This window comes from Xenopus tropicalis, chromosome 1, assembly GCF_000004195.4.
Source record: "Xenopus tropicalis strain Nigerian chromosome 1, UCB_Xtro_10.0, whole genome shotgun sequence".
Lineage (NCBI taxonomy): Eukaryota > Metazoa > Chordata > Amphibia > Anura > Pipidae > Xenopus > Xenopus tropicalis.
The window spans coordinates 38,646,065-38,671,093 of record NC_030677.2 but is presented as its reverse complement, the minus strand read 5'-3'; the positions used below and the strand labels follow the sequence as shown (position 1 = coordinate 38,671,093).

General features: G+C 40.0%; 1 protein-coding gene across 2 annotated transcripts in view; it reads left to right on the top strand.

Annotated features, from left to right (window-relative positions):
• Window positions 1-9,321: 9,321 nt before the first annotated feature.
• corin (corin, serine peptidase) overlaps window positions 9,322-25,029 on the top strand; it is a 106,945-nt gene continuing 91,237 nt past the window's right edge. The window contains exon 1 of one of the 2 annotated variants that reach the window (XM_031895400.1): window positions 9,322-9,668. Coding sequence is in view for 1 of the 2 variants with exons in the window: in XM_004911209.4 (XP_004911266.2) it covers window positions 14,001-14,072 (72 nt within the window). In the remaining variant the exon portion in view is untranslated. Of the gene's footprint in view, window positions 9,669-13,877; window positions 14,073-25,029 lie in introns of those variants that run through there. The other variant, XM_004911209.4, reaches the window with a different exon arrangement.

Sequence of the window (25,029 nt, the reverse complement as noted above, 5' to 3'; positions counted from 1 at the left end):
AGTGTAGTTCAACTGGTTCCTGGCCATAGAGAACACAAGCAGCTATTTGATAGGAATAAAGACAAAAAGTAGAATGGCATGGATATGGCAGAGCATACCAGCCAAGGGCCCACATGGGGCAGAGTAAAGCCTGGAGTATGTAATGGGTTAATAGCCCAGGTACCAGAACCATTAGTGGCACTTGGAAATGATTAGGGCAGGGTAATCGGAATTGGCTGCAAATAGCTGAAGGGTTCTGTGTGATTTCCTATTAGGGCTTTCAGATGCTTTTATATACACCCGGTACTGGCTAATGCCCATTCCTTTACTTCCACCCTTTCCAATATTCATTTAAATGTATTGTTTTTTAAAACATGTCATGCAGTATTTGGTGGTGTAAGTGGCCCCCTTTATATTAGGGAATGGGGAATTATTAAGTTATCTTCCTGGACTGTAAGGTTGAGAAGAAATGGTTAAAATGTGAATGTACTGGTCATTCAATAAAATAATCATTTTGGTAAGTTTGTGTATTACTTGATAGGGTTTAAATTTTAACCCTTACATTACTAGTAAACCCCTAACAAACTTTGTGGCCAAATTCTTTGTCTCTGAGTTAAATTTTTTTTTGGTTAAGTTTTGCTATAAATGGGTTTGGTTAGTACTCCCTGCTGCCCCATGTGCTTAGTGGCACATCTGTTCCCTTGTTAGTATAGCATCTCATATGGCAGAGGCTGTGATGCATTGGTGCCTTGGTGTCTTGGTGTCATTCATTTGTGTTTCAGCAGCTCTTTAGGTTTGCTGCCTCATTAGCTATGGATGAACTTTAGCTCGGATCACTGAGGAAAGTGGTAAAACGTGAAAACTTCTGAAGCAAGACCTTAGCCCAACCAAAGACACCACTGGCTAATGGCATCATAAATCTGTGCTTAATTTCCCTTATAAAAAGGAGAAAATGAATTTAGTTTCAGATGATTAATGATAATCTATGCAAGCAAAAATATAATGAAAATTGACACCAACACCATTAGACCTAATTGGAGCAGCTCATTCATTGGCTGCGGAGAAAAAGCCTTTCGTTCAGCTTGTAGGACAGGGCCAATAGCTGTGCTTGAGCCCAGGTGGCTGTGTAAGAATAACTGATGATCCATCTTGTGGATAACATTTCCCAGACCATAATCAAATCAGAATTGGAAGAAGTAGATGTCATATCTGGATCCTGAGCTTTACTTGATGACTGGATCGCAGATATTATAATTACACGACTGCATAGTTTAATCGGGTTAACTTGCACTTTACTGTACAAACACACTCAGGGAGACATGGCTAAAGGGGACATGTGCAGGGTTTTAATGCCTGTATGGCTAATTTATTGAGATAGACCCCTGCATTCAGTGTATTTGTGGGTTTCTTTTTTTTTGAGTCAGCAAATTCCATACTTTCACTGCAAGTTCCTTGTGACGCTATAGACATACATATGATTAGTACTGATTGTAAGGCATATGGCATCATGGTTGCTGTCAATAGTGGGAGCGGACCTACAGAAAATATTACAGCCAAATCTAACTGTAACCACCTGTGAATGAGCCCTAAGGCATTTGTGCAAAGCACAATAATATCAATTTTCCCACAGTTGCTGCTTTAATATTGAAATTCCATGTGTATCACTGAATGCTGCAAAATGCCTTTGCATACTAGTTATACTCACCCTTTTACCAGTTTAGTTACGCATAAAACCATGCTGGCACAAACTTATATAATTGTGATTTGTAATGAATTCAAGCATCCTATTCCTTATTATCCCTTCGAAAAACTTTCTACTTACAGGCCTATAGCTTTTGGCTGAGAATCCCTTTTTGAATAGCGGCACCACATTAGCAATTAATCAGTCTGTCGGCACCATGCAAGACCTTAATGAATCCTGAAAAATTAAGTGAAGAGGCTTGGCAATCACAGCACTAAGCTTGTTTAATACCCTGGGATGAATACCACCAAGTCCTGGACCTTTGTTTACCTTTACATGTTCAAGTCTCTTTTAAATTTCCACCTGAGTGACCCATGCGCCAGTAGTTATATTACCAGCTTTGGGTCTATTAAAAAGGAAGCCTTCATTAGCCGGCTTCTTGGTGTAGTTTAGAATATTAAGAACATCACCTCTGTGTTATAACTGCATTTTGGGGTTGTTAAAAGAACTCATATATAGGCTGTTAGCAAAGTCTCCAACAATGCTAACACTTGAGTTAAAGAGATACTGATACACCAGAAATAAAACATTTTTTACATCTACAATAATAATGACTTTCCATGCTATTTATAATTTTGCCACAAAATTATTTGCCCAATGCTTTTACATTACCTATCCGATGCCCTATGTCCCTCTATGAGGGGGCTGCCATATTGTGCAGCAGGAGGCCGTTAGCATTAGAAGCTATAACTGACAGGCTGGGAAGGGACAGTCAGGCTGGCAAAACAGTCTGGTTTAGGGACTTCCAGTAACAATTACTTACAAAAGCAGCCATATTAGCAAAAAGTGATCAACATGACCTATAGGTAACATTTTACGTAGATTAATATTTTAAAAGGTAGTTTTTTCATGTCAGTATCACTTTAAGATGTATATAGCTTATTTCATGATCTGGCTAAGTTCTGAAAAAGAGCTTTCTCACTGAATTGAATCTGTCCAAATATGTATTTTTGACATTGCCCATGTTTGATTATCTGGACTATCCACAAAAATATATTTTATATGGCTACCCTAGAAGCAGACACATGTTCTGTAAGTGTAGCACAGCTTGTATCAAACTAAAACTACCTTGCTTCCATTCCCACTCCTAGGTCAGTCTTTGACTCTGGTAAATTAATGCTTCATTGACTCTGGGCTGCAAACCAAGTAGAACTCTGCTTGTAGAGCAAATTTAGTGCTGATGGCCTCTTCTACAGTATATCATGGCAATGTAACAAATGTACAACTAGGTTTCATAGGGAGAAGAGATAAAAGGTGGGTGGTAGCAGTTTCACATTGCAGATAGTGGTATAATGAAGCATCATCAGATAAGCAAAGTCAGCAACAATACAGATTCTGTCTAGTCAATGTTTTGTATATTCTTAGGTTCCAGAAGGTGACCTTACAGGAAATGCTCAGATTGTAATTTCCAGAACTATGTAGTGAGGAGGACCTTGTTTGAACTGTGTGTGAGTATATGCCTCTTGGGGAATCAGGGCACACTCTTCTTCACTTCCAAAGATACACTTCTGCCTTTATGAGTTCATACAGTGTTCTGAAAAGCTCCAGTACTCCTATCCCCTAACTATGTGCATCATTATTTACTGCCAAGAATAGGGCTAAATGGAAAAGGCTGAATAGAACAGGGGCTTATCTTAACCTGAACCTACTAATAATTGATCAGTTTTCATTATGCAATTTTCATACTATTGACCCCATTTGGAAAGAAAAAGACTCAAACCTGGGCATTATTTTTCTCCCCTCCCTAACTGATGTCAAGCTCCATTCTCAATGGTGGTAATGCAGAAAGTCCAAAGGCTATTTATGTACAAAGTGGGGTTACAACAATCAATACTTATGTCTTATTTAATGCACAAGCCAGCAGTCTGTAAAGGTAACATAGTTCTCCCCACTTTATATTAGGGGGAGTGAACAAGTAGTTGCGTGACAATGCATATTAAACAAAACCATTTATTTTTTGCATACAGCACATCTAAAATTCCAAACACCAAAGGATATCTCCTCAGGCCATTTCATACCCCATGTGTTTCCATACATGGGAGGAAATGACTCATCTAAATTGGCAGTGTAGCCCCTGCATAAGTATTGACAGGTCACAACGTGAACTAAATGTAGGTTTAAGTAGGAGTGGTAGAGTTCTCCAGACATAGGGGTGATTGTTAAATTAGAAACATAAAGCAAATACTGTATAATCAAGGAATTTGAAGCAGAGGATGAGTTTCTATTCCACAGAAGCTAAGAGCCCTGCTTGGAATAGATTATAACAGGCTTTGCAGCCTCTCTGCTGATGTAATACTGCAATTTACAAAAGTTGGTAGGCCACAAGTTGGACATTTCCATTTTTAGAGTTTACTCTATGTCAGTTCATGTGCCATGTTTAGTATGACAGGCTTAAAGGCATACAAGTTGGAAATACATCGTAATGATAAGGTTGGCCTAGATGATATTGAAGATCCAGCATTGAACTGGAGTTCATCAGGGAAGCAAACCTCCCCCACACTGTCAAACATTGCTCCAACTTTACCCCCAGAGCAGGTCACCCTACCACCCTTGAAGGCTGCCACCGTCACCCACCACCTTTAGTGATGCAATGGGACTGGTGGCGGGGGGCTGTGGGAGTAGTTTAGGGAACCAGGGTGAGCAGGACTGGGGTGTATCCTGGCGGGCCAGTCTAACCCTGTACAGAGCAGACAAGCTACTAGAAGCAATAATGGCCAGTGCCCAGTCTAGCCTACATTTTAATACATCCCAGCTGCTAAAAGTGATATGCACAGCACCTATTAAAGGGGAACTCCATCCAAAAACAAATTAAGCTTTTTGAAAAGAAAGCATATTTTGAAGCAACTTTGTAATATACATCATTAAAAAAATATGCAGCCTTTTCATGATTTTTAATGTAATAATAAAGTTGGGAACAGTTAGCTAACACTAAAGAATGTGTTTTTACAAAATGCACGTTAAATACAGTAAATATTGCAGCTGTATTAAAACGAATGCAGGAATATTTATTGCGCGAATGTGAACTCCAATTTGTGTTTGAATTTCAGGTGTTGGCAGTTGTGTTCATTGCCATGCCGGGTATTTTATTTTCTGTTCGCTTTCTCTAGATTTAATCACACTTTCCCATTATCTATTTGTGCCCTTCAGCATTACCTTTCTCGCTATTCAGTTTCCTTTTTAACACCTCTTAAAATAGCTTTCAGGCAGCTTCTATCATTATGTAATTGGTTGCAGAACAGTAGGATTAATGAAATCCCCAGAAAGGGACTGATTGTGGCTGTCACAATGTGCAGTGCCACTTGGGACCCTTCAAATTTACTGTTGCAATATGAAAAGATACGTCGTCGCAGATTAGGACGAGAAAGGGCGAGGGGAAGCTTCAAAAATAGAAGCTAGTACAGAGTACAGAGTATCTCTTAAAAAGACCTTCCCCACAATAACATAGAACTCCCACAATGCATCAAAATGATAATTATCCATATCTATAAAATCCAGTAACCCCTTGTAACGGGTCCCATAGAAGCAACTGTTTGAACTTGGGCTGAAGTTCTGGAAGTTCTATAAATGGATGCACCACCAGACTGTCCTGTAGAATGTTGTACAGGGGGTATCTACTCACGGAACAGGCCATAAGAAAACTTGTGGGCTTCTTCCATAAAGTGCTATGACCATGGAAAGGAATCTAGTTTTATAAATAGTTTATATAAATGGTAGTTACCATTTAGATCAGAAAGGGTTCCACCAAGGAAATGTGAGGTATTTTTCAGGGATCTGATGATGTTACTTTTCTCCACTTTGGCTTTTCCACTTAGGCTTTTGCATTGCTGAAAAAAGCACATAAAAAACTATTTTGCCCACTTATGGTTATACGTGGCCTTGCCTTATTGCCTAAATATAATAAAGGCCCAACTGAATGTTGCCTATATGTTCATGATTGCACTGATAGGGACTGTGTCTCAAACAAGTGATAATTGTAAAGCAGGACCCCTGGGACTGATTAAGGTAACCCTCTTCATTGAAGCAGGAGATGCCAATACCAGACTTTACCAATGACCTTTGGGGTCCCAGAACTTACTTCTGTGGGATCAAGAGGAAACCTCAACATGGCAGAGTGAATTCCAAATAACAAAGTAAGGACAATTGTTAAGCAAAGGCATAGTGAGCAACAGGCAAAAGGTCAGGGCAGGCAGCAAAATAACAAAGTAAAAAAACAACAGACACAATGTCAAAGCAGGAAACAAATCACAAGAACAAAGCTTAGCACAGAACTTTAAACACAGGGCCAGTTTAGGTAATGAATAAGAGTCAGAAAAGCCTTTTAAACTCAAAAAGGGCACCAAAATGATGCCAGGACATGCACTGTGGGTCACTACCCCTAACCCTGCCTCACAGTGTCATTACCTAAGCTATTTATCATTAAAATCACATTTAATAATAACCTTTTTAAAATTTTTAACTGATTATATATGGAAAGTTCCTTATTTCAATTGGATGAAGCTCATATTACATTTTTGTTTACATTTTGGTTCTTTTTTAAGTTCTCCTACCACCATTGTCCCAGGGAAACGCAACTTGTTAGTGAATAATTCCAACTACTCAGATACTTCATACACTTGGCAGAAAGCTCAGCTCTGCCCTGCTCAGCCCTGCTCTGTTATACCTTCCCAGCCTTCACTTGTTTGCCATAACTGTGCTATTCCACTTTGTCAAACAGGCCTAGTCCTTCCCAAACATGTGCTTAACCAAATGTGAATCATGGGCATGTCTAAGACTTTTAACATTTTCTATCTTCATTCTGCAGCAATGCCAGTTTGATCAAGTTTTCTGCAACAAATATCAACCCATGCCTTCTGTAGCTATTCCAGGGGTGCCATCGGGTTGAGTTCTGAATATTGTGCTGGCTAGTCCATCGGATACAGTAATTGGTCTTAGAAGACCTGCTGAAGTCTTCTAGAAGTAGAACAGAAGTAGAACACCTGAAGACCTGAAGACCTTAGGAGTCTGCTTTGGTTGCATGTCTTGCTGAATGATGAAATGTCACCAATCAAGCATTGAGCACAGGGGACATGGCATTGTATAAAACAAAATAAAGGAGGCAGGGAGTGTCTACCCTGAAACTGTTGTTTCTCTGGCAGAAGAAATGGGGTAAGCTCCCTAGCCAAACAGCTGCAGTAAATTTGTTGATTGGGATGTCTCCATATGTCTATGAGACCAGGCACCATAGTACCTTGTGAATTAAGGCTGATGCCACACGTGGCGTTTTTATGCTGCGTATTTTCTAATTCTCTCGGCGGCTGAAAAACGCCCAATATCATCATCCATAGAAATAGCTTGAAAAGACGCGAAGCAAACCACACAATGCGGAAATACGCTAGAAAACGCCTTAGCACGGATTTTTCAAGCGTAGGCCGAAATACGCCAGTATTTGCACAGCAAGCTATTCCTATGTATACACAAAGGCAGCTGCCAGACCTAGCGGAAATACGCTGCGTTTTTTGCTATTTCGCACTATTAGCACCATGGAAACGGGATTTGCTTACGTCACCAGTACTAGGCTGAAAAACGCCATAGTCAGGGGCTGTGTGGCTTGTGCTGTGTTTTTAGGCCGAGAAAAAACGCAGCGGAAAAACGCCACGTGTGGCATCAGCCTAAATAACAGAGTTTGTGCAAATGGAGTTTTTTTAACTGTTGTAGAAAACACATTCTGGAGTGATTCTAAACTTATCACAATAAGTGCATAGCTAATATTTTGTTTCTCTTTGAAGTGGCCAGTGGAAAGAGCTGCAGATAAAGGCCCCATATCATTAATAGGCCCATGCACCCTGACCAGAATAATAGTTGCTGGTCTATTCAATACCATGCACTGGGCACACTTCTCTTTCATAGGAGTGAGCTGCACCTCGACTGGACAAGATGGCAGAAGTCATGCTCTGATTTAGCCATTCTGTCAATTCTTATATAGCTAACTCCTGTTAAAGAGAAATGTTGTTCAGCATCCAGTGAATAGGTATCTCTCCTCATATATATATATATATATATATATATATATATATATATATATATATATATATATATATATATATATATATATGCCCTTGAGCATATATACATGATGGACTGGCAGCAGGGACGTACTATAAACTCTGTGCTGGAATACTGGAATATTTTCTTTCTATTACCATAAGTCCCACTTTTATAATTTTGTTCTGGAGAATAGCTCCTTTTAAGCTAGACGCTGTGTATATGTTATATCAATAAAAGGTAAAATAACATTCCCTTAAACCTGGAAGTAAAGGGGTTAGTTCCCACAGAGATCGGTTAAAACAAAAACCTGTATCATGTAACCTAAAAGGAAATATCCCCTTCACTATACACATGCACTGCCAAGCTGTGGCTGTTCAATCTCGAGCCAGGCAATGGCTTGCCAAGCAAAGCTGGGATTGGTAGCCAGAGTATCTGTGGTCGTTGTTATAAACCTCATGAAATTAACAGCTCCACCGTGTTTCCTGTGCAAATGCCAAAAAAAGTCTGTTTGCGACTCCTGTTGGATTCAATAAATTCCCAGGAATCCTAGGCTGGAGCCTACAAATGAGTCTACAATAGGGTGCAGATACAATAGAAGCAGTTTAACCAACAGTTTGCCAAATCTGCAGCTCTACAGTTGTTACTGAACTACATCCCCCAGCACCCCATATAAGCCACCTATGCATGGAGCAAGGCGGATGGGGGGACTGGTCAAGTGTGACAGCAGTGGAAAACAACGAGGGTGCTGTCCGGTTGGGAAACCAATTATACAATGAGAGCAATGGGTACTGGATTATTAGGCAAGCATACTATGCATATTACACAAGTGGCAGCAATGGCAACTGTCCCCAGAGACACTGAAAGCAATGGGCACTAACATCCCCAGCACATTATACAGTGAAAATCTGTGGTTTTGTGGGGTGCTTGGGGTACAGGTACCCCAAGAACATTATACAATAAAAAGCAGTTTATACTGGCACAGTAACTCCACTATATAATGCCTTTGACTCTAATATATAATTGCACATTAATGCAACAGTGACCCCAGTATATACAAGTAAGTGACCCCCCTACAAACCCCATTATATAATGGCACAGTGTCCCCAGCATTACATGGCACAGTGGCACAGCATTTATATTAGAACTATAACGCCAACATAAAAATTCTCATTGCAGCTATACCCTCTGCTCTCTGTCCTGAAACAGTTCAGAGCTCTATGGGGGGTAACAGTTTAAAAAAAAGTGATAAACTATTGGACCATTGTAATCTATGCCTATTCTATCAAAATTTCAAAATGCTTAAAACATTTCTAGATAAACAAATGAAAATTTGACAAATGCAAATACTGTCTTATTTTTTTTTTTTAAAGCAAAAATGTTTATGTATTACATTTAGGACTTCGGTTGTGTGAGTACATTTAATAATGGGATATTGACCATAATGAATGAAAGATTGGACCAGAAAAGAATTCCGAGAGAGGGAAGTCCTTGGCACACAGAGGGTTTTTCTCTATGGTGGGCGTGCTGTGGGTGGAGTAGGGGCTGCTGTGGAGTAGTTTTAGAGCAGCCAGGATGCTGAGACCCCTCATCTACAGCACGTGGAGGGACAGAGGAGCAGTGATCCCTGTCTGTGAGAAGAAATTCCATCTGGGAAAGTGTCAGACCCAGGGGATGAGAATGTCAGCAGCAGCAGCAACAGTCTGACTATGCAATCAGTGCAACAGTTTGCTTCTGTGCCGCCTGAGCAGCCCTACCGGCCAGTCATCTGCACTAACAGGGTAAGCGTGCCACTGTGCCACTGTGCCAGGGATGAGAGGGGGGCATCCTGCTGCCATAGGGCATCATTATTCAGATCTGCATAGCCTTGCTTGGAAAATGTCTTTGACAGAGATCTGTGTTTTGGGATTGCAGCATTGACTGAAAGGTAAGATCTGCAGCTGGAGGATATTATGTTATGTAACCTGATCATATAGGTATAATGTAATATGTGCAGATGCCTGTGGGTGGCATTCCTTCATATATAATGCCATGCTTCTGCTCCTAATCTACAAATGCCAGTGTGCCCTGGTAGCATGTAGTTATAGTTCAGAAACAGCCATAGCAATGTAGGTTTAGATGAGTTATTAATAGCATATATTATAAAATACTGCTAATTGTTTTAAAATGCATGCTTATGGGATGCGAGATACTGGTGATATAAGTGGATACAAGTTTGCATTAGTCGGTGTGATTCCAGAGAGCTGTGTAGGTGGGTGTTACACAAGTGTCTTCCTAGCTGTGCTGCCTGCAGCTGTGGGGGATAAGTACCGTGATCATAGGATGGGATATTTTGGGTAAAGAAGAGCAAGGGAAACTGAAAACATAACAGAGCACTATTAACAAAACATGTGAGGTAAGATAAGACCTGTTATCCAGAAGCTCGAGACCTGGGGTTTTCCGAAAAATCATTTAAACATTAAACCCAATAGGATTGCTTTCCCTTCAGTAAGAACTAATTACATCTTAGTTGGGATCAAGTACAAGGTACTGTTTTATTATTACAGAGAAAAGGGAATCATTTAACCATGAAATAAACCCAATAGGGCTGTTCTGCCCCCAATAAGGGGTAATTATATCTTAGTTGGGATCAAGTACAGGTACTGTTTTATTATTACAGAGAAAAGGGAATCATTTAACCATTAAATAAACCCAATAGGGCTGTTCTGCCCCCAATAAGGGGTAATTATATCTTAGTTGGGATCAAGTGCAAGGTACTGTTTTATTATTACAGATAAAAGATAATAGTTACAAAACATTTCATTATTTGATTAAAATGGAGTCTATGGGAGATGACCTTTCTGTAATTCCAAGCTTTCTGATAATGAACCTCATACCTGTGCCATTAAATGCTCTTAATATACAGGCATTATTGCTGTTGTTTTTCTGCAATTTTGGCTTATAAAAGAAATTTTAATTTTGAATGTAATTTTAATATACATTAATTCAAAATGTTTAGTGGTTTAAAGGTTACCCCTAAATATAACTGCTATTAAAATCATTTTCTGCCCATCCTTTTCTGTCCTCTTGTCCTGGTAGTTCTGAATTTCCAAACAGCCAACCCACTATCCGACCTGTGTAGAGGCACAAAAGCCTGACTTCTGCTACATTGTTTCAAGAGGCAGGACCGGCAGGGCAGAAACTAACAAAAAAACTATTTTTCTTTCAATAGCAACTGCATTTCCAAACTTTATAACCATAAAAAAACGATAATGAATGGGAATATTGGAACGTTGCTTAGAATGATATTTTCAAAGCTTTGGCAAATTTTTATTTTGGGGTTTACATCCTCTTTGAACTAAGCTGATGAACCAGAGAAGTTAGAATGAGGTGGGTCAAAAAGCAGCAAAAAAAAAGCCCCCACTGTACATTAAAAACAGTGAAAGCCTTCTTAAAACAGATGGTATTCACATTCCTCATGTTACTCACATAGCAATGGCCAAAATGAGAGATTTTAACCCCAAGGGTGCCAGGTAGCTGTAGACTTTTTATGGTTTAGTCGGTGGGTAGATGTTCCAAGGCTCCATTACAATCACTGAGAATGGCTTATTGGCTCTCTGTGGCTTTCCCCATGTCAAAGATGTAGTAAAGGGAAGAGACATCTGTTTCATTAGTCACATTTACAAATGATTTAGTAAAAATATGTTTTCCCTATTTTAGGTAAAATAGGGCACTTTATTAGTCCTTCATCTGGAAAACATTAAGGGCAAATCCGTGACTTTGTAAAGCAGATGGAGAGAAGCAGGGTTAGGAGACTGATATGATAAGGAACATATTGATCAATACGCACCAAGTTGCTTCCATGTTATTCTGCACTGGGAGATCTCCCCATCTAAATGGCCTCACACAGAGGAAAAGTCTGGGATACAAGGGGACAATGCCAGCAAATAAAGTTATCCTAAAAATATAGTGGATTGTACTTTATATTAAGAAAAATAGCAATATTCAACATTGTGTTATTTTCATGGCTCTCTGGGGGCTGCGGCTGGAATGCAAACGGGATGCCTATTACAGTCATGTTATTGCCACTCAGTAATACATCACTGTGACACTGTTAAATAATAGCAATTATTTGCCTTTGGGCAGGTGTTTGCTGCTAATCCCAAGTTTTGATCAATGTACCGGTTAGTAATACCTCAATAAAAGAAATTCCCCACCCAGTCACTGGAAAGTGAGTCTTTTCATAGGGATAATAGACAAGAATGGTGCAGGTCACAAAGGTCTTTGCTAGGGTGCTTGATAGATGACTTTTACAATGGCCTTTTTTTGATACTTTTGTGTTCTAATTGTTTATGGTTAATATAACAATATTAGTATAGAAGTAATATCCCCACACATCAAATTACAGTAACTTTGGTGGTGATGCTGAAGCTCCCTGGATACCTGGCATGGTATCATTGTCTGCTTTAAATAATGTAACAGTATCTAATTGCCTGCTTGGGAAAATCTGAGTAAACGATCTTTATATGGTCCTGGGGGAAGCCGGGAAATGCAGTTCTGCAACAGCTGTCATGTCAAAATGTTGCCCACCCTTCACTCTGCCATTTAGACAGTAGGTATGTATATATATATATATATAAAGTTTGTGTGTCTGTACATATGTAATTTGGCAGAGAGTGCGGCATTAGCAGATCTTTGTGAAAAAGGAATACAGTATATCAGTTTATTATGAGAAGTGTATTTATGAGTCCTGAAGAAGGGCTCAGTGGGACAGAGTGTGGGGATCCCCACTCACATTTGTACCCATGCGTGCATGGGAAGCGAGAGATCATGGGTCACTCATGTAGATGAAGGGCCCCAGAATTAATTCTTGCTAAGGTCAGGGACCTTAATTGTTGCCCCTGCCAGCAACCTGTGCATCATACTGTGTCTTTGTGTATGTTAGCTTAGAAGGTACCATCGGCTACAGCAGAGTAATGTCTGGCACACTGATACTGATCAAATAAACACATGTAGTTAATAGTGCAGGTCAGGAACGTCCCAAGAGTGCAGGGGTAATGTAATAAAAATTGCAGTTTGCCCAGGTCTTGTAACCCATGTCATCCAGACAGATGTTTGTTTTCCTACAACTGACCAGTGTAACCTTCCTGCTGACTGGTTGCTAAGGGTTACTGGACCAATAGCAAACTTTGCACCTGGAACAAAATACCAACGGAACAGCTCTCCTGGGAGAAATAATGCTTTTATTTATTACCACACAGAATAACACTGATCATGTTTTAATACAATAACAAAAGTATTAATCTCTAATGTCGACTTTGGTTCAAACCTCCCTTGGAGGCCTTGGTCAGGGTCCACTTTATACTAAGGTTACCAGTATAGGAAATTATAGATACATTATATCAGTCATTCAGCCACTGTTTTAATAGATTGATCAATCATTTTAAATCTCAGATTTCACCCTAACTGACCTTCAAGTTGGATTTCCTGGTGTATCTAGGAGAGCAAATAGGCATTCTGGGCAATTTCCACCTAAATTAGCCTCCCAGGGTGGGCCAGCCGCATAGTTTGGGAACCACAAATATCATTAGCACTTACAGTTCTGCATTAAGCACAGCATTTCCTATCACCCTGCTTCTTGCAGCTTCAAAGCTGTATATTAAAAGGGTTGTCTGTAAATTATAAGACTATAAACGTCTATCCTTAAACTGCTGTGTATTCAAGACTGAGCATGAAAACAGTTTTTAGTAATGCTAGTGTTAAATTACTCACATTATCTTGCTCAATTTTTGATAAAAGGCCTGAGATTTATTGGGGTATGGGGTATGTAATCCTCTCTATATTATATATATATATATATATATATATATATATATATATATATATATATATATATATATATATATATATATATATATATATATATATGTATATATTATATATATATATCACAGGTAAATATTTTATGTTTGTATGACTAATTGTGTGAGTACATCTAATAATGGGATATTGACCATAATGAATGAAAGATTGGACCAGAAAAGAATTCCGAGAGAGGGAAGTCCTTGGCACACAGAGGGTTTTTCTCTATGGTGGGCGTGCTGTGGGTGGAGTAGGGGCTGCTGTGGAGTAGTTTTAGAGCAGCCAGGATGCTGAGACCCCTCATCTACAGCACGTGGAGGGACAGAGGAGCAGTGATCCCTGTCTGTGAGAAGAAATTCCATCTGGGAAAGTGTCAGACCCAGGGGATGAGAATGTCAGCAGCAGCAACAGTCTGACTATGCAATCAGTGCAACAGTTTGCTTCTGTGCCGCCTGAGCAGCCCTACCGGCCAGTCATCTGCACTAACAGGGTAAGCGTGCCACTGTGCCAGGGATGAGAGGGGGGCATCCTGCTGCCATAGGGCATCATTATTCAGATCTGCATAGCCTTGCTGGGAAAATGTCTTTGACTGTGTTTTGGGATTGCAGCATTGACTGAAAGGTAAGATCTGCAGCTGGAGGATATAATGTTATGTAACCTGATCAAATTATTATAATTATTTATGCCTGTGGGGGGCATGATTTTATATGTAATGCCATGCAGAATTGTCAGCCATTTCTCCAACTGCTGATGAACAAGGAAGGATTAAACAAATGATGGATTAATAGTAGTTTATTACAACTTGCTCATACAGAGCAGGCAAGGAAAGCTCGCTTATTAAAGTACAGTGGTCTGTTTATCTACCTGCCTAGTGTCTTACCTTTCAGCTCATACTTACAGGTTGATATTAAACATATACAAATGTAACTGTAATCAATGTAAGAGGTGTAGAAGGAAAATAGCCAGCCTGGTATATCCCATTATTATAATTACCTATGCAAAGGCAAAGTCTAACAGCCCAAAGATTTGCTTTTGGAACTGGTGTCAGTAATCAGTGTGCTGGGGAGCCTGGCATATAGCAGGGCCCCCGTGCCACTCCTTACTATATATATATTGTACTGTACATCTTAATGTCTTAAAACTGTCCCTTTGCTGTGGTTTCCCAAATAACATGTACCTCTACTGCCTGTGGGGTTGGATTTGGATCTCATTGTGCAAGAAAGATATACATTAACTTTATCTTTTTTTGGATGTTTCTGCATAACCCATTGGCAGATTCATTCTGCACAGAACTTATTTGTCCACATACACATCTTGCTTACAGAATCCATCATTTGTCAGTATAATGTTGCTTGAATGTTGAACCCTTCTAGCTTTCCACATAAAAATACAATTTGCCTTTAAAAGAATGGTCTCTCAGATCTGCTACTTTCCTGCTAGCTGGCTGTAGAGTTTTTATATTTTAGATAAGGGGTATATGTTCCATGGCTCCATTATAATTACTGTGAGTATCTCTTAAGTGTCTCTTTATCCATAAGTGTTCCCACAGGCGGATTTCTATTATTATGTTTCCAGTTAAAACACATGTCACGGTGCACTAACCAAGAGCTGCTGTTGCATTAGTCACATGTAAAGGGGAACTCCAGTTTCCAAATCAAAATGTGTTAAAAAAAAGCCCCTCACAACACAGAAACCCTTAATATATCACTGTAATCTTATGCTTCAAGAAGTGTGAATAAATACTTTTTTTTATATGCTGGGATACGGCTGCAAAACTCTTTCTGCAGCATTTGAAATCCTGGCAGGGGAGGAGGGACTAAAACATTGACATTACAAATTGTAACAACTTCTCCACAGCTTACAGACAGCATGTAGGAACTACATAACCTACAATGCATTGCACTGTGATGTTCCTTTCCTTATTGACATCATGTGTTCAGGGGATTCTGGGATTTGAAGGATGCAGGCTGAGGGCAGGCTGAAGACAGTCGACTACTGTTACAGTACTGTCTCACAGTAATCAGCCAGATCAGCAGAAGAACAGGGGGCCAGGCTTAGGTAACTGTTACAAACCTTATTATTACATTAAAAATCATGAAAAGGCTGCATATTTTTTATTTGGTGTATATTGCAAAGAAGCTTGAAATTATGTTTACATTTCAAAAAAGTTGTGTTTGGGTGGAGTTCCCCTTTAAAGAAGATATATTTTCCCTATTTTTTGACAAAATAGGTCTCTTTATTAGTCCTTCATCTGGAAAACATTAAGGGAAAATCCGTGACTTTGTAAAGCAGATGGAGAGAAGCAGGGTTAGGAGACTGCTATGATAAGGAACAAATTGATCAATACGCACCAAGTTGCTTCCATGTTATTCTGCACTGGGAGATCTCCCCATCTAAATGGCCTCACACAGAGGAAAAGCTGGGATACAAGGGGACAATGACAGCAAATTAATTACATTAAAAATAGAGTAGATTGTACTTTGTGTTCAGCAAAATAGCAATATTCAGCATTGTGGTGTTTTCATGGCTCTCTGGGGGCTGCGGCTGGAATGCAAACGGGATGCCTATTACAGTCATGTTGTTGCAACTGAGTAATACATCATTGAGACACTGTTAAATAATAGGAATTATTTGCCTTTGGGCAGGTGTTTGCTGCTACTCCTGCATTTTCATCAAAGTACTGGTTAGTAATAGCTTAATAAAAGAAATTCTCCACCCAGCCACTGGATAGCGAGTCTTCTCATAGGGATAAATGTAACAGTGTTGCAGGTAACTGACCCATTTGTTGGGGGTCTTGATATTTGACTTATTTTTCATTTGCAAATACTTTATTGATACATGTGGGTTCTAATTATATATGGATAATGTGACAATGTCCTGCTTGGGAAACTGAGTAAACGGTGGGGGATTCTGGGAATTGTAGTTCTATAGCAGCTGTCATGTGAACGGCTGCCCACCCCTACAGTGTATCTATAAATATGTGTGTGTGCATAGGTAACATGGCAAAAAGCCTTAGCATTATCAACCCTTTGCAAGACTTCAGAAATTAGTTTATTGTGAACTAAATGTGTGATTGTGTGACAGGAATATCTGGCACCTTTTCAGAGAGCAAGGCATCTATTTTTGTGCAGTGAAAGTGTTAAATCGCTCACATTCTCCCATTCATTGCAGGGGACTGTCTTTATAAATGTTTCCTCTTTAGAGTCCCGGATTATATGGGGGCTGACTGATATGTAATCCTTTCTGTTTTCCACGACACCCTAAAAATAACTTTCACCATGGGAGGGGATTTCATATTCTCCCCAAATGACCATCTCCCTTGACCCAATAATGCCTGAGTGGAAAGTCTGCAAGTAAAAATACCTGTGTATAAATAGACGGGAGACTGTGACACCCATGCTGGGTGCTGCTGCCGCTAAACTCACTTCCTGTCACGGACTGGGACACTTCTGGAAATAGTTAGAAAGGCATTAAGTACCTCTAGTGCGTGGTGTGGTACAGAAGTTATTTGTGAGGGGGTATTAGAGAATGATGAATCAGTCTGCTTCATATTTTGTTAAACATCCTGAACAAGTAATAATATATTATGCTCAGGGCCACCATCAGAAAATTAAGGGCCCCATACAAGTTATTTATATGCGGCCCCCCATAAACACAAATGCACAATACTAGAATACTAGAACAGTTGATATTACTCAGTTCATATAAAGAGTTTTATTAATTAATGTGCTAATTAACAGTCCGTTTATGGGGGTCAGTGGAGTTTGCCCTGAGTTTAAACCCTAAACTCCGTCCTTGGTATGGAAGTTACGTGAGTTTTTGCACAAGTTACGTAAACTGCATAAATGTAAGGGCACAAAATCTAGTCAGTATTAGTTCATAGAATTTCTACATAAGTTACATAAGTCTCTTGTTACCTAAATTGCGTAAGTGTAGAAGCCCAATAATGTTGCTGTGGGGCCCATTAACTACTAATTCTACTGCCGTAAAGTTCATGTAGGAGACCATCATATAATTCAGTAATAGATCTCCATGTACACAGCTGACGTTACTCTATAATAAAGCATATGTGTATATATATATATATGTATGTATGTATAACTTTATTTATAAAGCGACACAAGGGTACGCAGCGCTGTACAGTCTTACAGAATACAAAATTACACACAGGGAGGACAAATGATATATTAAATAAATATATATATATGTATACCGTATATAGTTAATAACATAGTTAATATGCTAAGTCAGACAGTTCATTTGGGGGCAGTGGAATTGACCATTAGTGGTCAGTGGAGTTTGCCCCTACTGCCCCTGTCAAGCTTCTTAGCTTCTTTGCATTGTCTTTGAGCTGATATGCAACTTTGCAAGTTTCTAGGCAGTTTTTGTGGAAATTACATAAATTGCATGTGTTTTGCTGTAAATTTATATGTAGCTTACAGAAATTACTAACGAAAATTGCTAACTTTCATGATGTGGCCAGACCCCCTTCTTAAGCAGAATTCATCAGGCCTGGCAGAGCATTACCCTTTCTCCACATCTCAACCAATCAGATGTCTGCTTTCAGCTGCACTTAATTAGTGAAAGCTAACTGCTGATTTGTTGTTGTGGGATACTGAAATAGACCAAAGTTTAATAGAGATGTATACTTTTTGATAGGACTTCATCCCCACTGGTGATTTTTCAGTACCCCAAGGTCCAAAAAGCTATTTTGCAGTGCTCAGTTGCTGAAGGTAAACCATAGGGGTATTAACTGCACAGGGAATACAGAACTGGCACAGCAAAAGGGGGGAACCTGCAGCAGCATCACTTGCATGACTTCTATTTATTTCTTGCCAGTCGTCTGTCATTATTGGCCAGAGCTTACCCAACCGCCGTTGGGCACTTCACAAATTCCAGCGGAGAGCTGCCATATCATGAAGGGAAAACCACAATTTTCTGTATCATTTTTTTCTGTTAAAAACAAATGAACAATGGATTTTATCCAAACTAATAATAACAGGGACATACAGACTAAACTAAAAATCTGATTTAAGAAATGCTAGAACATCTGCTTTTGCACTTCCAGTTGCAGCGGTTCTGATAAAGGCTGGGAGTTATGTGAATCCTGACCGCAGGCTCTGGGCTACAGTCTTAACTATTGTGCAATTGTTTTCTGCAAGTGAAAACTCCAGGGGCTGTGGCTGCTATTTCACATGTAAATATAAGTTCTAGGTAGAGAGATTTCATAGAAAGCTTGCTCCTGATGTGCTGAATAATAAACTTAAAACTGCACACTAAATGCCGCTTTCAGCATGATTATTACCCCAAATGCTTTGTCCTTATGTCAGCTCTATGTAACAACACTCAGCAGACAAAATAACTCATTTCAATTGTGCCTTAATCTACTGGATACCCCAGGGACAGTTTGCTAGACAGCAGGTTGCTGAGAGCTTTAATGATGCCTGGGAAAGAGAATATTGAAAGGCATCACTATATAATTGCAGTACAATGTCATAAAGAGAAATAAACCCTCTGAAGCACCATTCTCTCTAGCTGGATGTCTTTTTCCCTGTCTGTCTTCAGTTTACATACAGTGGGCAGATGTTGAAACTTGACATCTATCTATCTATCTATCTATCTATCTATCTATCTATCTATCAATCCATCATCTATCTATCTTCCAATCAGCAGTGTAGAGCATCAGTTATATTACACTGATTACACTGACTGTACCTCAGTGGTGTGGTGTACTTATCTCTACACTGTCACTTGCTGGGCACCGGTTTATTCAAGTTTACCATGGTGCTATAATAACAGGAGCAACATTTGCTTTGGGTCTAGAGCAGTGATCCCCAACCAGTGGCTCACAAGCAACATGTTGCTCTCTAACCCCTTAGATGTTGATCCCAGTGACCTCAAAGCATATGTTTTTTTCAATTCCTGGCATAAAGTCAAGCCGTAGTTACATAAAAACTATTTTGGACTGTCAAACAGAGCCTCCTGTAGGCTGCTATTGGCTACCAATAGCCAATCACAGCCCATATTTAGTATCCCCAGGAACTTTTTGCAGCTTGTGTTGCTCTCCAACTTTTTTTTACATTTGAATTCGGCTCACATGTGAAAAAGGTTGAGGACCTCCAGTCTAGATACTCATAACAACTTTTCAGCTGCAGACTCTTTAAATGTTGCCTATTGGTTGAACAAACATTGTACCTATAATATTATAATATAATAATATAATAATCTGTCGCTCTTGCTAACCAATCATTTACCCCGGTTCCGCTTAGTGTCGGAGTGCCTCAGGGCTCTGTGCTTGGTCCCCTGCTGTTCTCCCTGTACACTCTCTCTCTCTCTCTTTATTTCTTCTTTTGGTCTTAAATACCACTTATATGCAGATGACATCCAGATATATTTAGACACCCCTGCACTAACCACTGATGTTCAAACCCAGATTGCTAACTGCCTCCTGGCTATCTCCTCCTGGATGAACCGACGCCAGCTCAAACTTAACCTAGCTAAAACAGAGCTCTTTTCCTCCCAAACCTAGCCCATCTCCTCCTTTCACCATTACTATTGATGGCATGACCATCAACCGTGTTAATTCTGCACGCTGCCTTGGAGTTATCCAGTCACTCTCCTTCTCTAACCATATTAATAACACTGTCAAAACCTGCCGTTTTTTCCTCCGCAATATTGCCAAGATACGCCCCTTTCTTTCACAAGTAACAGCTAAAACACTAATCCATGCCCTTATCCTTTCCCGCTTAGATCACTGCAATCTCCTACTAACCAGCCTCCCAGACTCCCACCTCTCTCCCCTGCAATCAATTTTAAACTCTGCTGCCAGGATCCTCCTGCTCTCTCCGAAGAGGGAACCTGTTCAGCCTCAATTAAGCTCTCTTGCATGGCTGCCAGTTAAGCAAAGGATAGCTTACAAAATCCTTCTGCTAACATTCAAAGCCCTTCACTCCTCTGCTCCTCACTACATTTCTTCACTGGTCTCCCTACATGTTCCTGGTCATCTTCTCCGCTCCTCTCAGAGCCTCCACACCCACTGCGCTCTCTCGTCTTAAACCTTTCTATCTCGCTGCTCCTTACCTCTGGAACTCTATCCCTCAATCCCTCCGTAGGGAAAACTCACCCACTCTCTTTAAGAAAAAACTCAGCTGTTACCTTCTGAAACACTAAAACATTATTTTGCCCAGTCCTGCGCTTAAGGGTAAATGCCCTTACCTGGTGCACTCTTACCTTCCAATTTGTGCCTGTATGTTACCCAACCACTCAGATTGTAAGCTCTATGGGGCAGGGACCTCCTTCCTACTGTGTCTCTACCACATGGCACTTATTCCCTGTGCATTTATATATATTTATTGTATTTATTTATTATAACACGTGTCCTCCCTGTGTGTAATTTTGTATTTTGTAAGATTGAACCACGCTGCATACCCTTGTGACACTTTATAAATAAAGTTATACATACATACACACATACATACACACATACATACACACATACATAATATTATATTATAATATGAATTTATTTTAAACAGTATGGCAAAACACCTTAAGTGGAATAATTCATTATAAAAGCACACTTAGTAGTGCCACCGTATAATGACTGGCAATGTCACCTTAATCTCTGGGGCACTCTCACACCCTCTGCCCCACTCACATTCCCAGTATTTGTGGGTACCACAGGCAGCTGACACCACTGTTACTCCTTAGTGGCCATTTGCTTTGTCTTTACAGCCCTAACTGGCTCTTGCTACTAAAGCACCTATAACCGTACAACTACTAGTCCCACCACTAACTAGGCCTCATTCACTAGGCTTCCTAACACAGGCTTCAGGCTTTTGCCTCTTGGTGGGATTTTGAAAAAACACATGGTTCATAAATAAGCAAAACAAAACCTTCTGGATAAAATACCAGATTAAGAATTTGCTTGGCAGCTGCTTGGCATTCTGGGCTCTTCCCCTCTATGTTCATTAATTTCACTCCCAGTTGCCTCTCTTTATCTGCCATTTACTGTACTTGTAATTAAATTATTTCTTTATCTGGCAATTAAAACAAATTCCAGAGCCGTAAACTTTCCCATATTAGAGTTTACTGGATTCATATACTATGCTCAGGCAGAGTGGGGCTTGTAGTTGGGGTGTAATGCGGCATGGTTTGATATATAATAGGGTCCTGGACAAAATCTCAAGTTAACTCCTCCATCATTGTCTTGTATCTGGGCTGAGTCCTATACGTCTTTCCTGATTGGTGCTTCTTCCTCATTTATTCCCTTAGGGCTATATGGCATTGAGGTGTTGTGGACATATCCCAGTAGTGTAGGTGATTTTGACAACTCCACAACAGAAAGCAGTGGAACATTTTGTAACAATGTCATAAAGCAGTGTCAGTACTGGAATTTCTACTTAAAGGGATACTGTCATGATTTTTATGGTATATTTTTATTTCTAAATTACAGTTTACATAGCAAATAATTCACTCTACCATTTAAAATTTTATTCTTGAACCAAAAAATTTATTTTTTAGCTGTAATATTGGTGTGTAGGCGCCATCTCAGTGCATTGTGCCTGAGTCTGAGCTTTCAGAAGGAGCCAGCGCTACACATTAGAACTGCTTTCAGGTAACCTATTGTTTATCCTACTCCCATGTAACTGGAGGAGTCCCAAGCTGGACTTGGATTTCTTACTATTGAGTGTTATTCTGATACCTACTGGGAGCTGCTATCTTGCTCCCTTCCCATTGTTCTGCTGATCGGCTGCTGGAAGGGGGGGGGGGGTGATATCACTCCAACTTGCAGCGCAGCAGTAAAGTGTGACTGAAGTTTTTTAGAGCACTGGTCCCATGGTTGTGGCACCCTGGGAAATGAAGGATATGGCTAGCCCCATGTGAAATTTCAAAATTAAATATAAAAAAATCCGTTTGTGTTTTTGAAATGCAGGATTCTGCTGGAGAAGCTCTATTAACTGATGCATTTTGAAAAAAAAGTTGTTTTCCCATGACAGTATTCCTATAAATTACTAAGGAACTGATCAAATGGAATTATTAAACCTCAAATCGATTTTTTTAGGGTGAAAACATATTCTGTGTACGATACTACTGAGATTTGTGTTTTGTGTATTAGCCCTGTTAGACATAAGCCCTGTAAGGTTACAGAGTCTGCATGACCATTTACCTAATGGAGGGCGATGCACCAAATCTATTAACCGCTTGTAACACGATACGAACAACAGGACTGGACACATTCTTTTTCATAGGAAAAAGGTGCCATATTTGGTCCCTGAGCCGAACAGCTATGAGCAAGAACAGGTATAGGACCCGTTATCCAGAATGCTTGGGACCAAGGGTATTCTGGATAAGAAGTCAGATCTATCTTTCCTCTCCTGATCTCAACCCAGAGCTTCTAACTCGCGTCTCTTCCTGCCTGTCCGCTATCTCCACTTGGATGTCCCAACGTTACCTGAAATTAAACCTCTCTAAAACTGAATTGGTTCTCTTTCCCCCATCCAACGCCCACATTGTTCCCGAGGTATCTATAACAGTTAACAATTCTACCATCACCCCATCTTCCCAGGCCCGGTGCCTTGGGGTTATCCTTGATTCTGCCCTGTCCTTCACTCCTCATATCCAATCACTTACCAAATCATGTCACTTTCACCTAAGAAATATTTCCAAAATCCGATCATTTATCACCCAAGATGCTGCCAAAATTCTTATTCACTCTCTTATAATATCTCGCCTGGACTACTGTAACTCCCTATTAATTGGCCTTCCCCTCCAAAGACTGTCCCCTCTCCAGTCCATAATGAATACTGCTGCCAGGCTCATACACCTCTCCAACCGCTCCTCCTCTGCCATGCCGCTCTGCCAATCCCTGCACTGGCTTCCCCTACCATCCAGGATAAAATTCAAGCTATTGACCCTCACATTTAAAGCAGTCCATAACTCTGCCCCACCCTACATCTCTGAACTCATCTCTAGGTACCATCCAACCCGCTTGTTACGCTCCTCTACTGACCTGATCCTCAACTCCTCTCTCATTCCCTCCTCACACGCTCGCATTCAAGACTGTGCAAGGGCTGCCCCCCTTCTCTGGAATTCGCTCCCACAAACTGTCAGACTTTCTCCCAATCTCTCTGCCTTCAAGAAATCTCTAAAGACACATTTATTTAGAGAGGCTTACCCTAATCTAGTTTAGCAATACCCTGTGCCCCACCTCTCACAACTCTGTCATGCCCATTCCCACACCTTGTGTCTCAACCCTTTCTCCTTGTAGATTGTAAGCTCTTTTGGGCAGGGCTCTCTTTACCTCTTGTATCGGTTGTTGATTGCTTTATATGTTACTCTGTATGTCCAATGTATGTAACCCACTTATTGTACAGCGCTGCGGAATATGTTGGCACTTTATAAATAAATGTTAATGTAATGTAATGTAAAAAGTCTTTCCGTAATTTGGATCTCCATACCTTAAGTCTACTAAAAAAATCAATACAACCTTAATTAAACCCAATAGGCTTGTTTTGCATCCAATAATGATTAATTATATCTTAGTTGGGATCAATTACAAGGTACTGTTTTATTATTACAGAGAAAAAGGAAATCAGTTTTAAAAATCTGAATTATTTGATTAAAATGGAGTCTATGGGAGAAAGGCTTTCCACAATTCGGAGCTTTTTGGATAATGGGTTTCCGATTAATGGATCCCATACCTGTAGAGGATTATATTCTAATGTACATGTATGTATAAATGTTTTAAAAGGGGATACCCTACACATGCTAGGGTATTTAAAGGGGAAGTTCAACTTTTAGTGTATTATAGATGCACATATTTTAGCAGCTTTTCGTTTGGACTTTACTGAATTAGGCTTCTTTTGTATTGTAAAGCTGGCCGTATAATGTAAGAGTCACAAGTTTATGAACGTGGGGAGAGGACCACATCAGCATGCCATGCAGAACCGGGGATCTTCTTTAATACAGAACTGGCATATTCTGCAGGGCTTTACAGAGAGCATACATCACTAACAGCTATCTCTATCCCACTGGAGCTTACAATCTAAGGTCCCTATTACATTCGCACACTGTGGGCATTTTTAGCATTTGAAATTGAAATACAGCTAATCACTGATTCTGGGGCAGGTGCTTCTCTCCTAGGGGCATAGTGTGCCCCACCTGCCTATGATACCTGACTGGACATAAGACATGAGTGTAACAATATCATTATACTGTATCATAATAACAGAGGGAAGATTTTTGGAAGAACATTGGACTGTTAATATGCAGCTGGTTCATTTCAAAATTCTGGGTCATTTCCAGGGACAACGTTTTTGAGGGACAAAGTGTCAAAAGCAGGGACCGACCCTGGAAAATAGGGAAAGTTGGCAACTACAAGAAGCTCATTACTGACTTCACATACAAGTATGAGACGGGTACCATGGATTTCTACATACGCAATC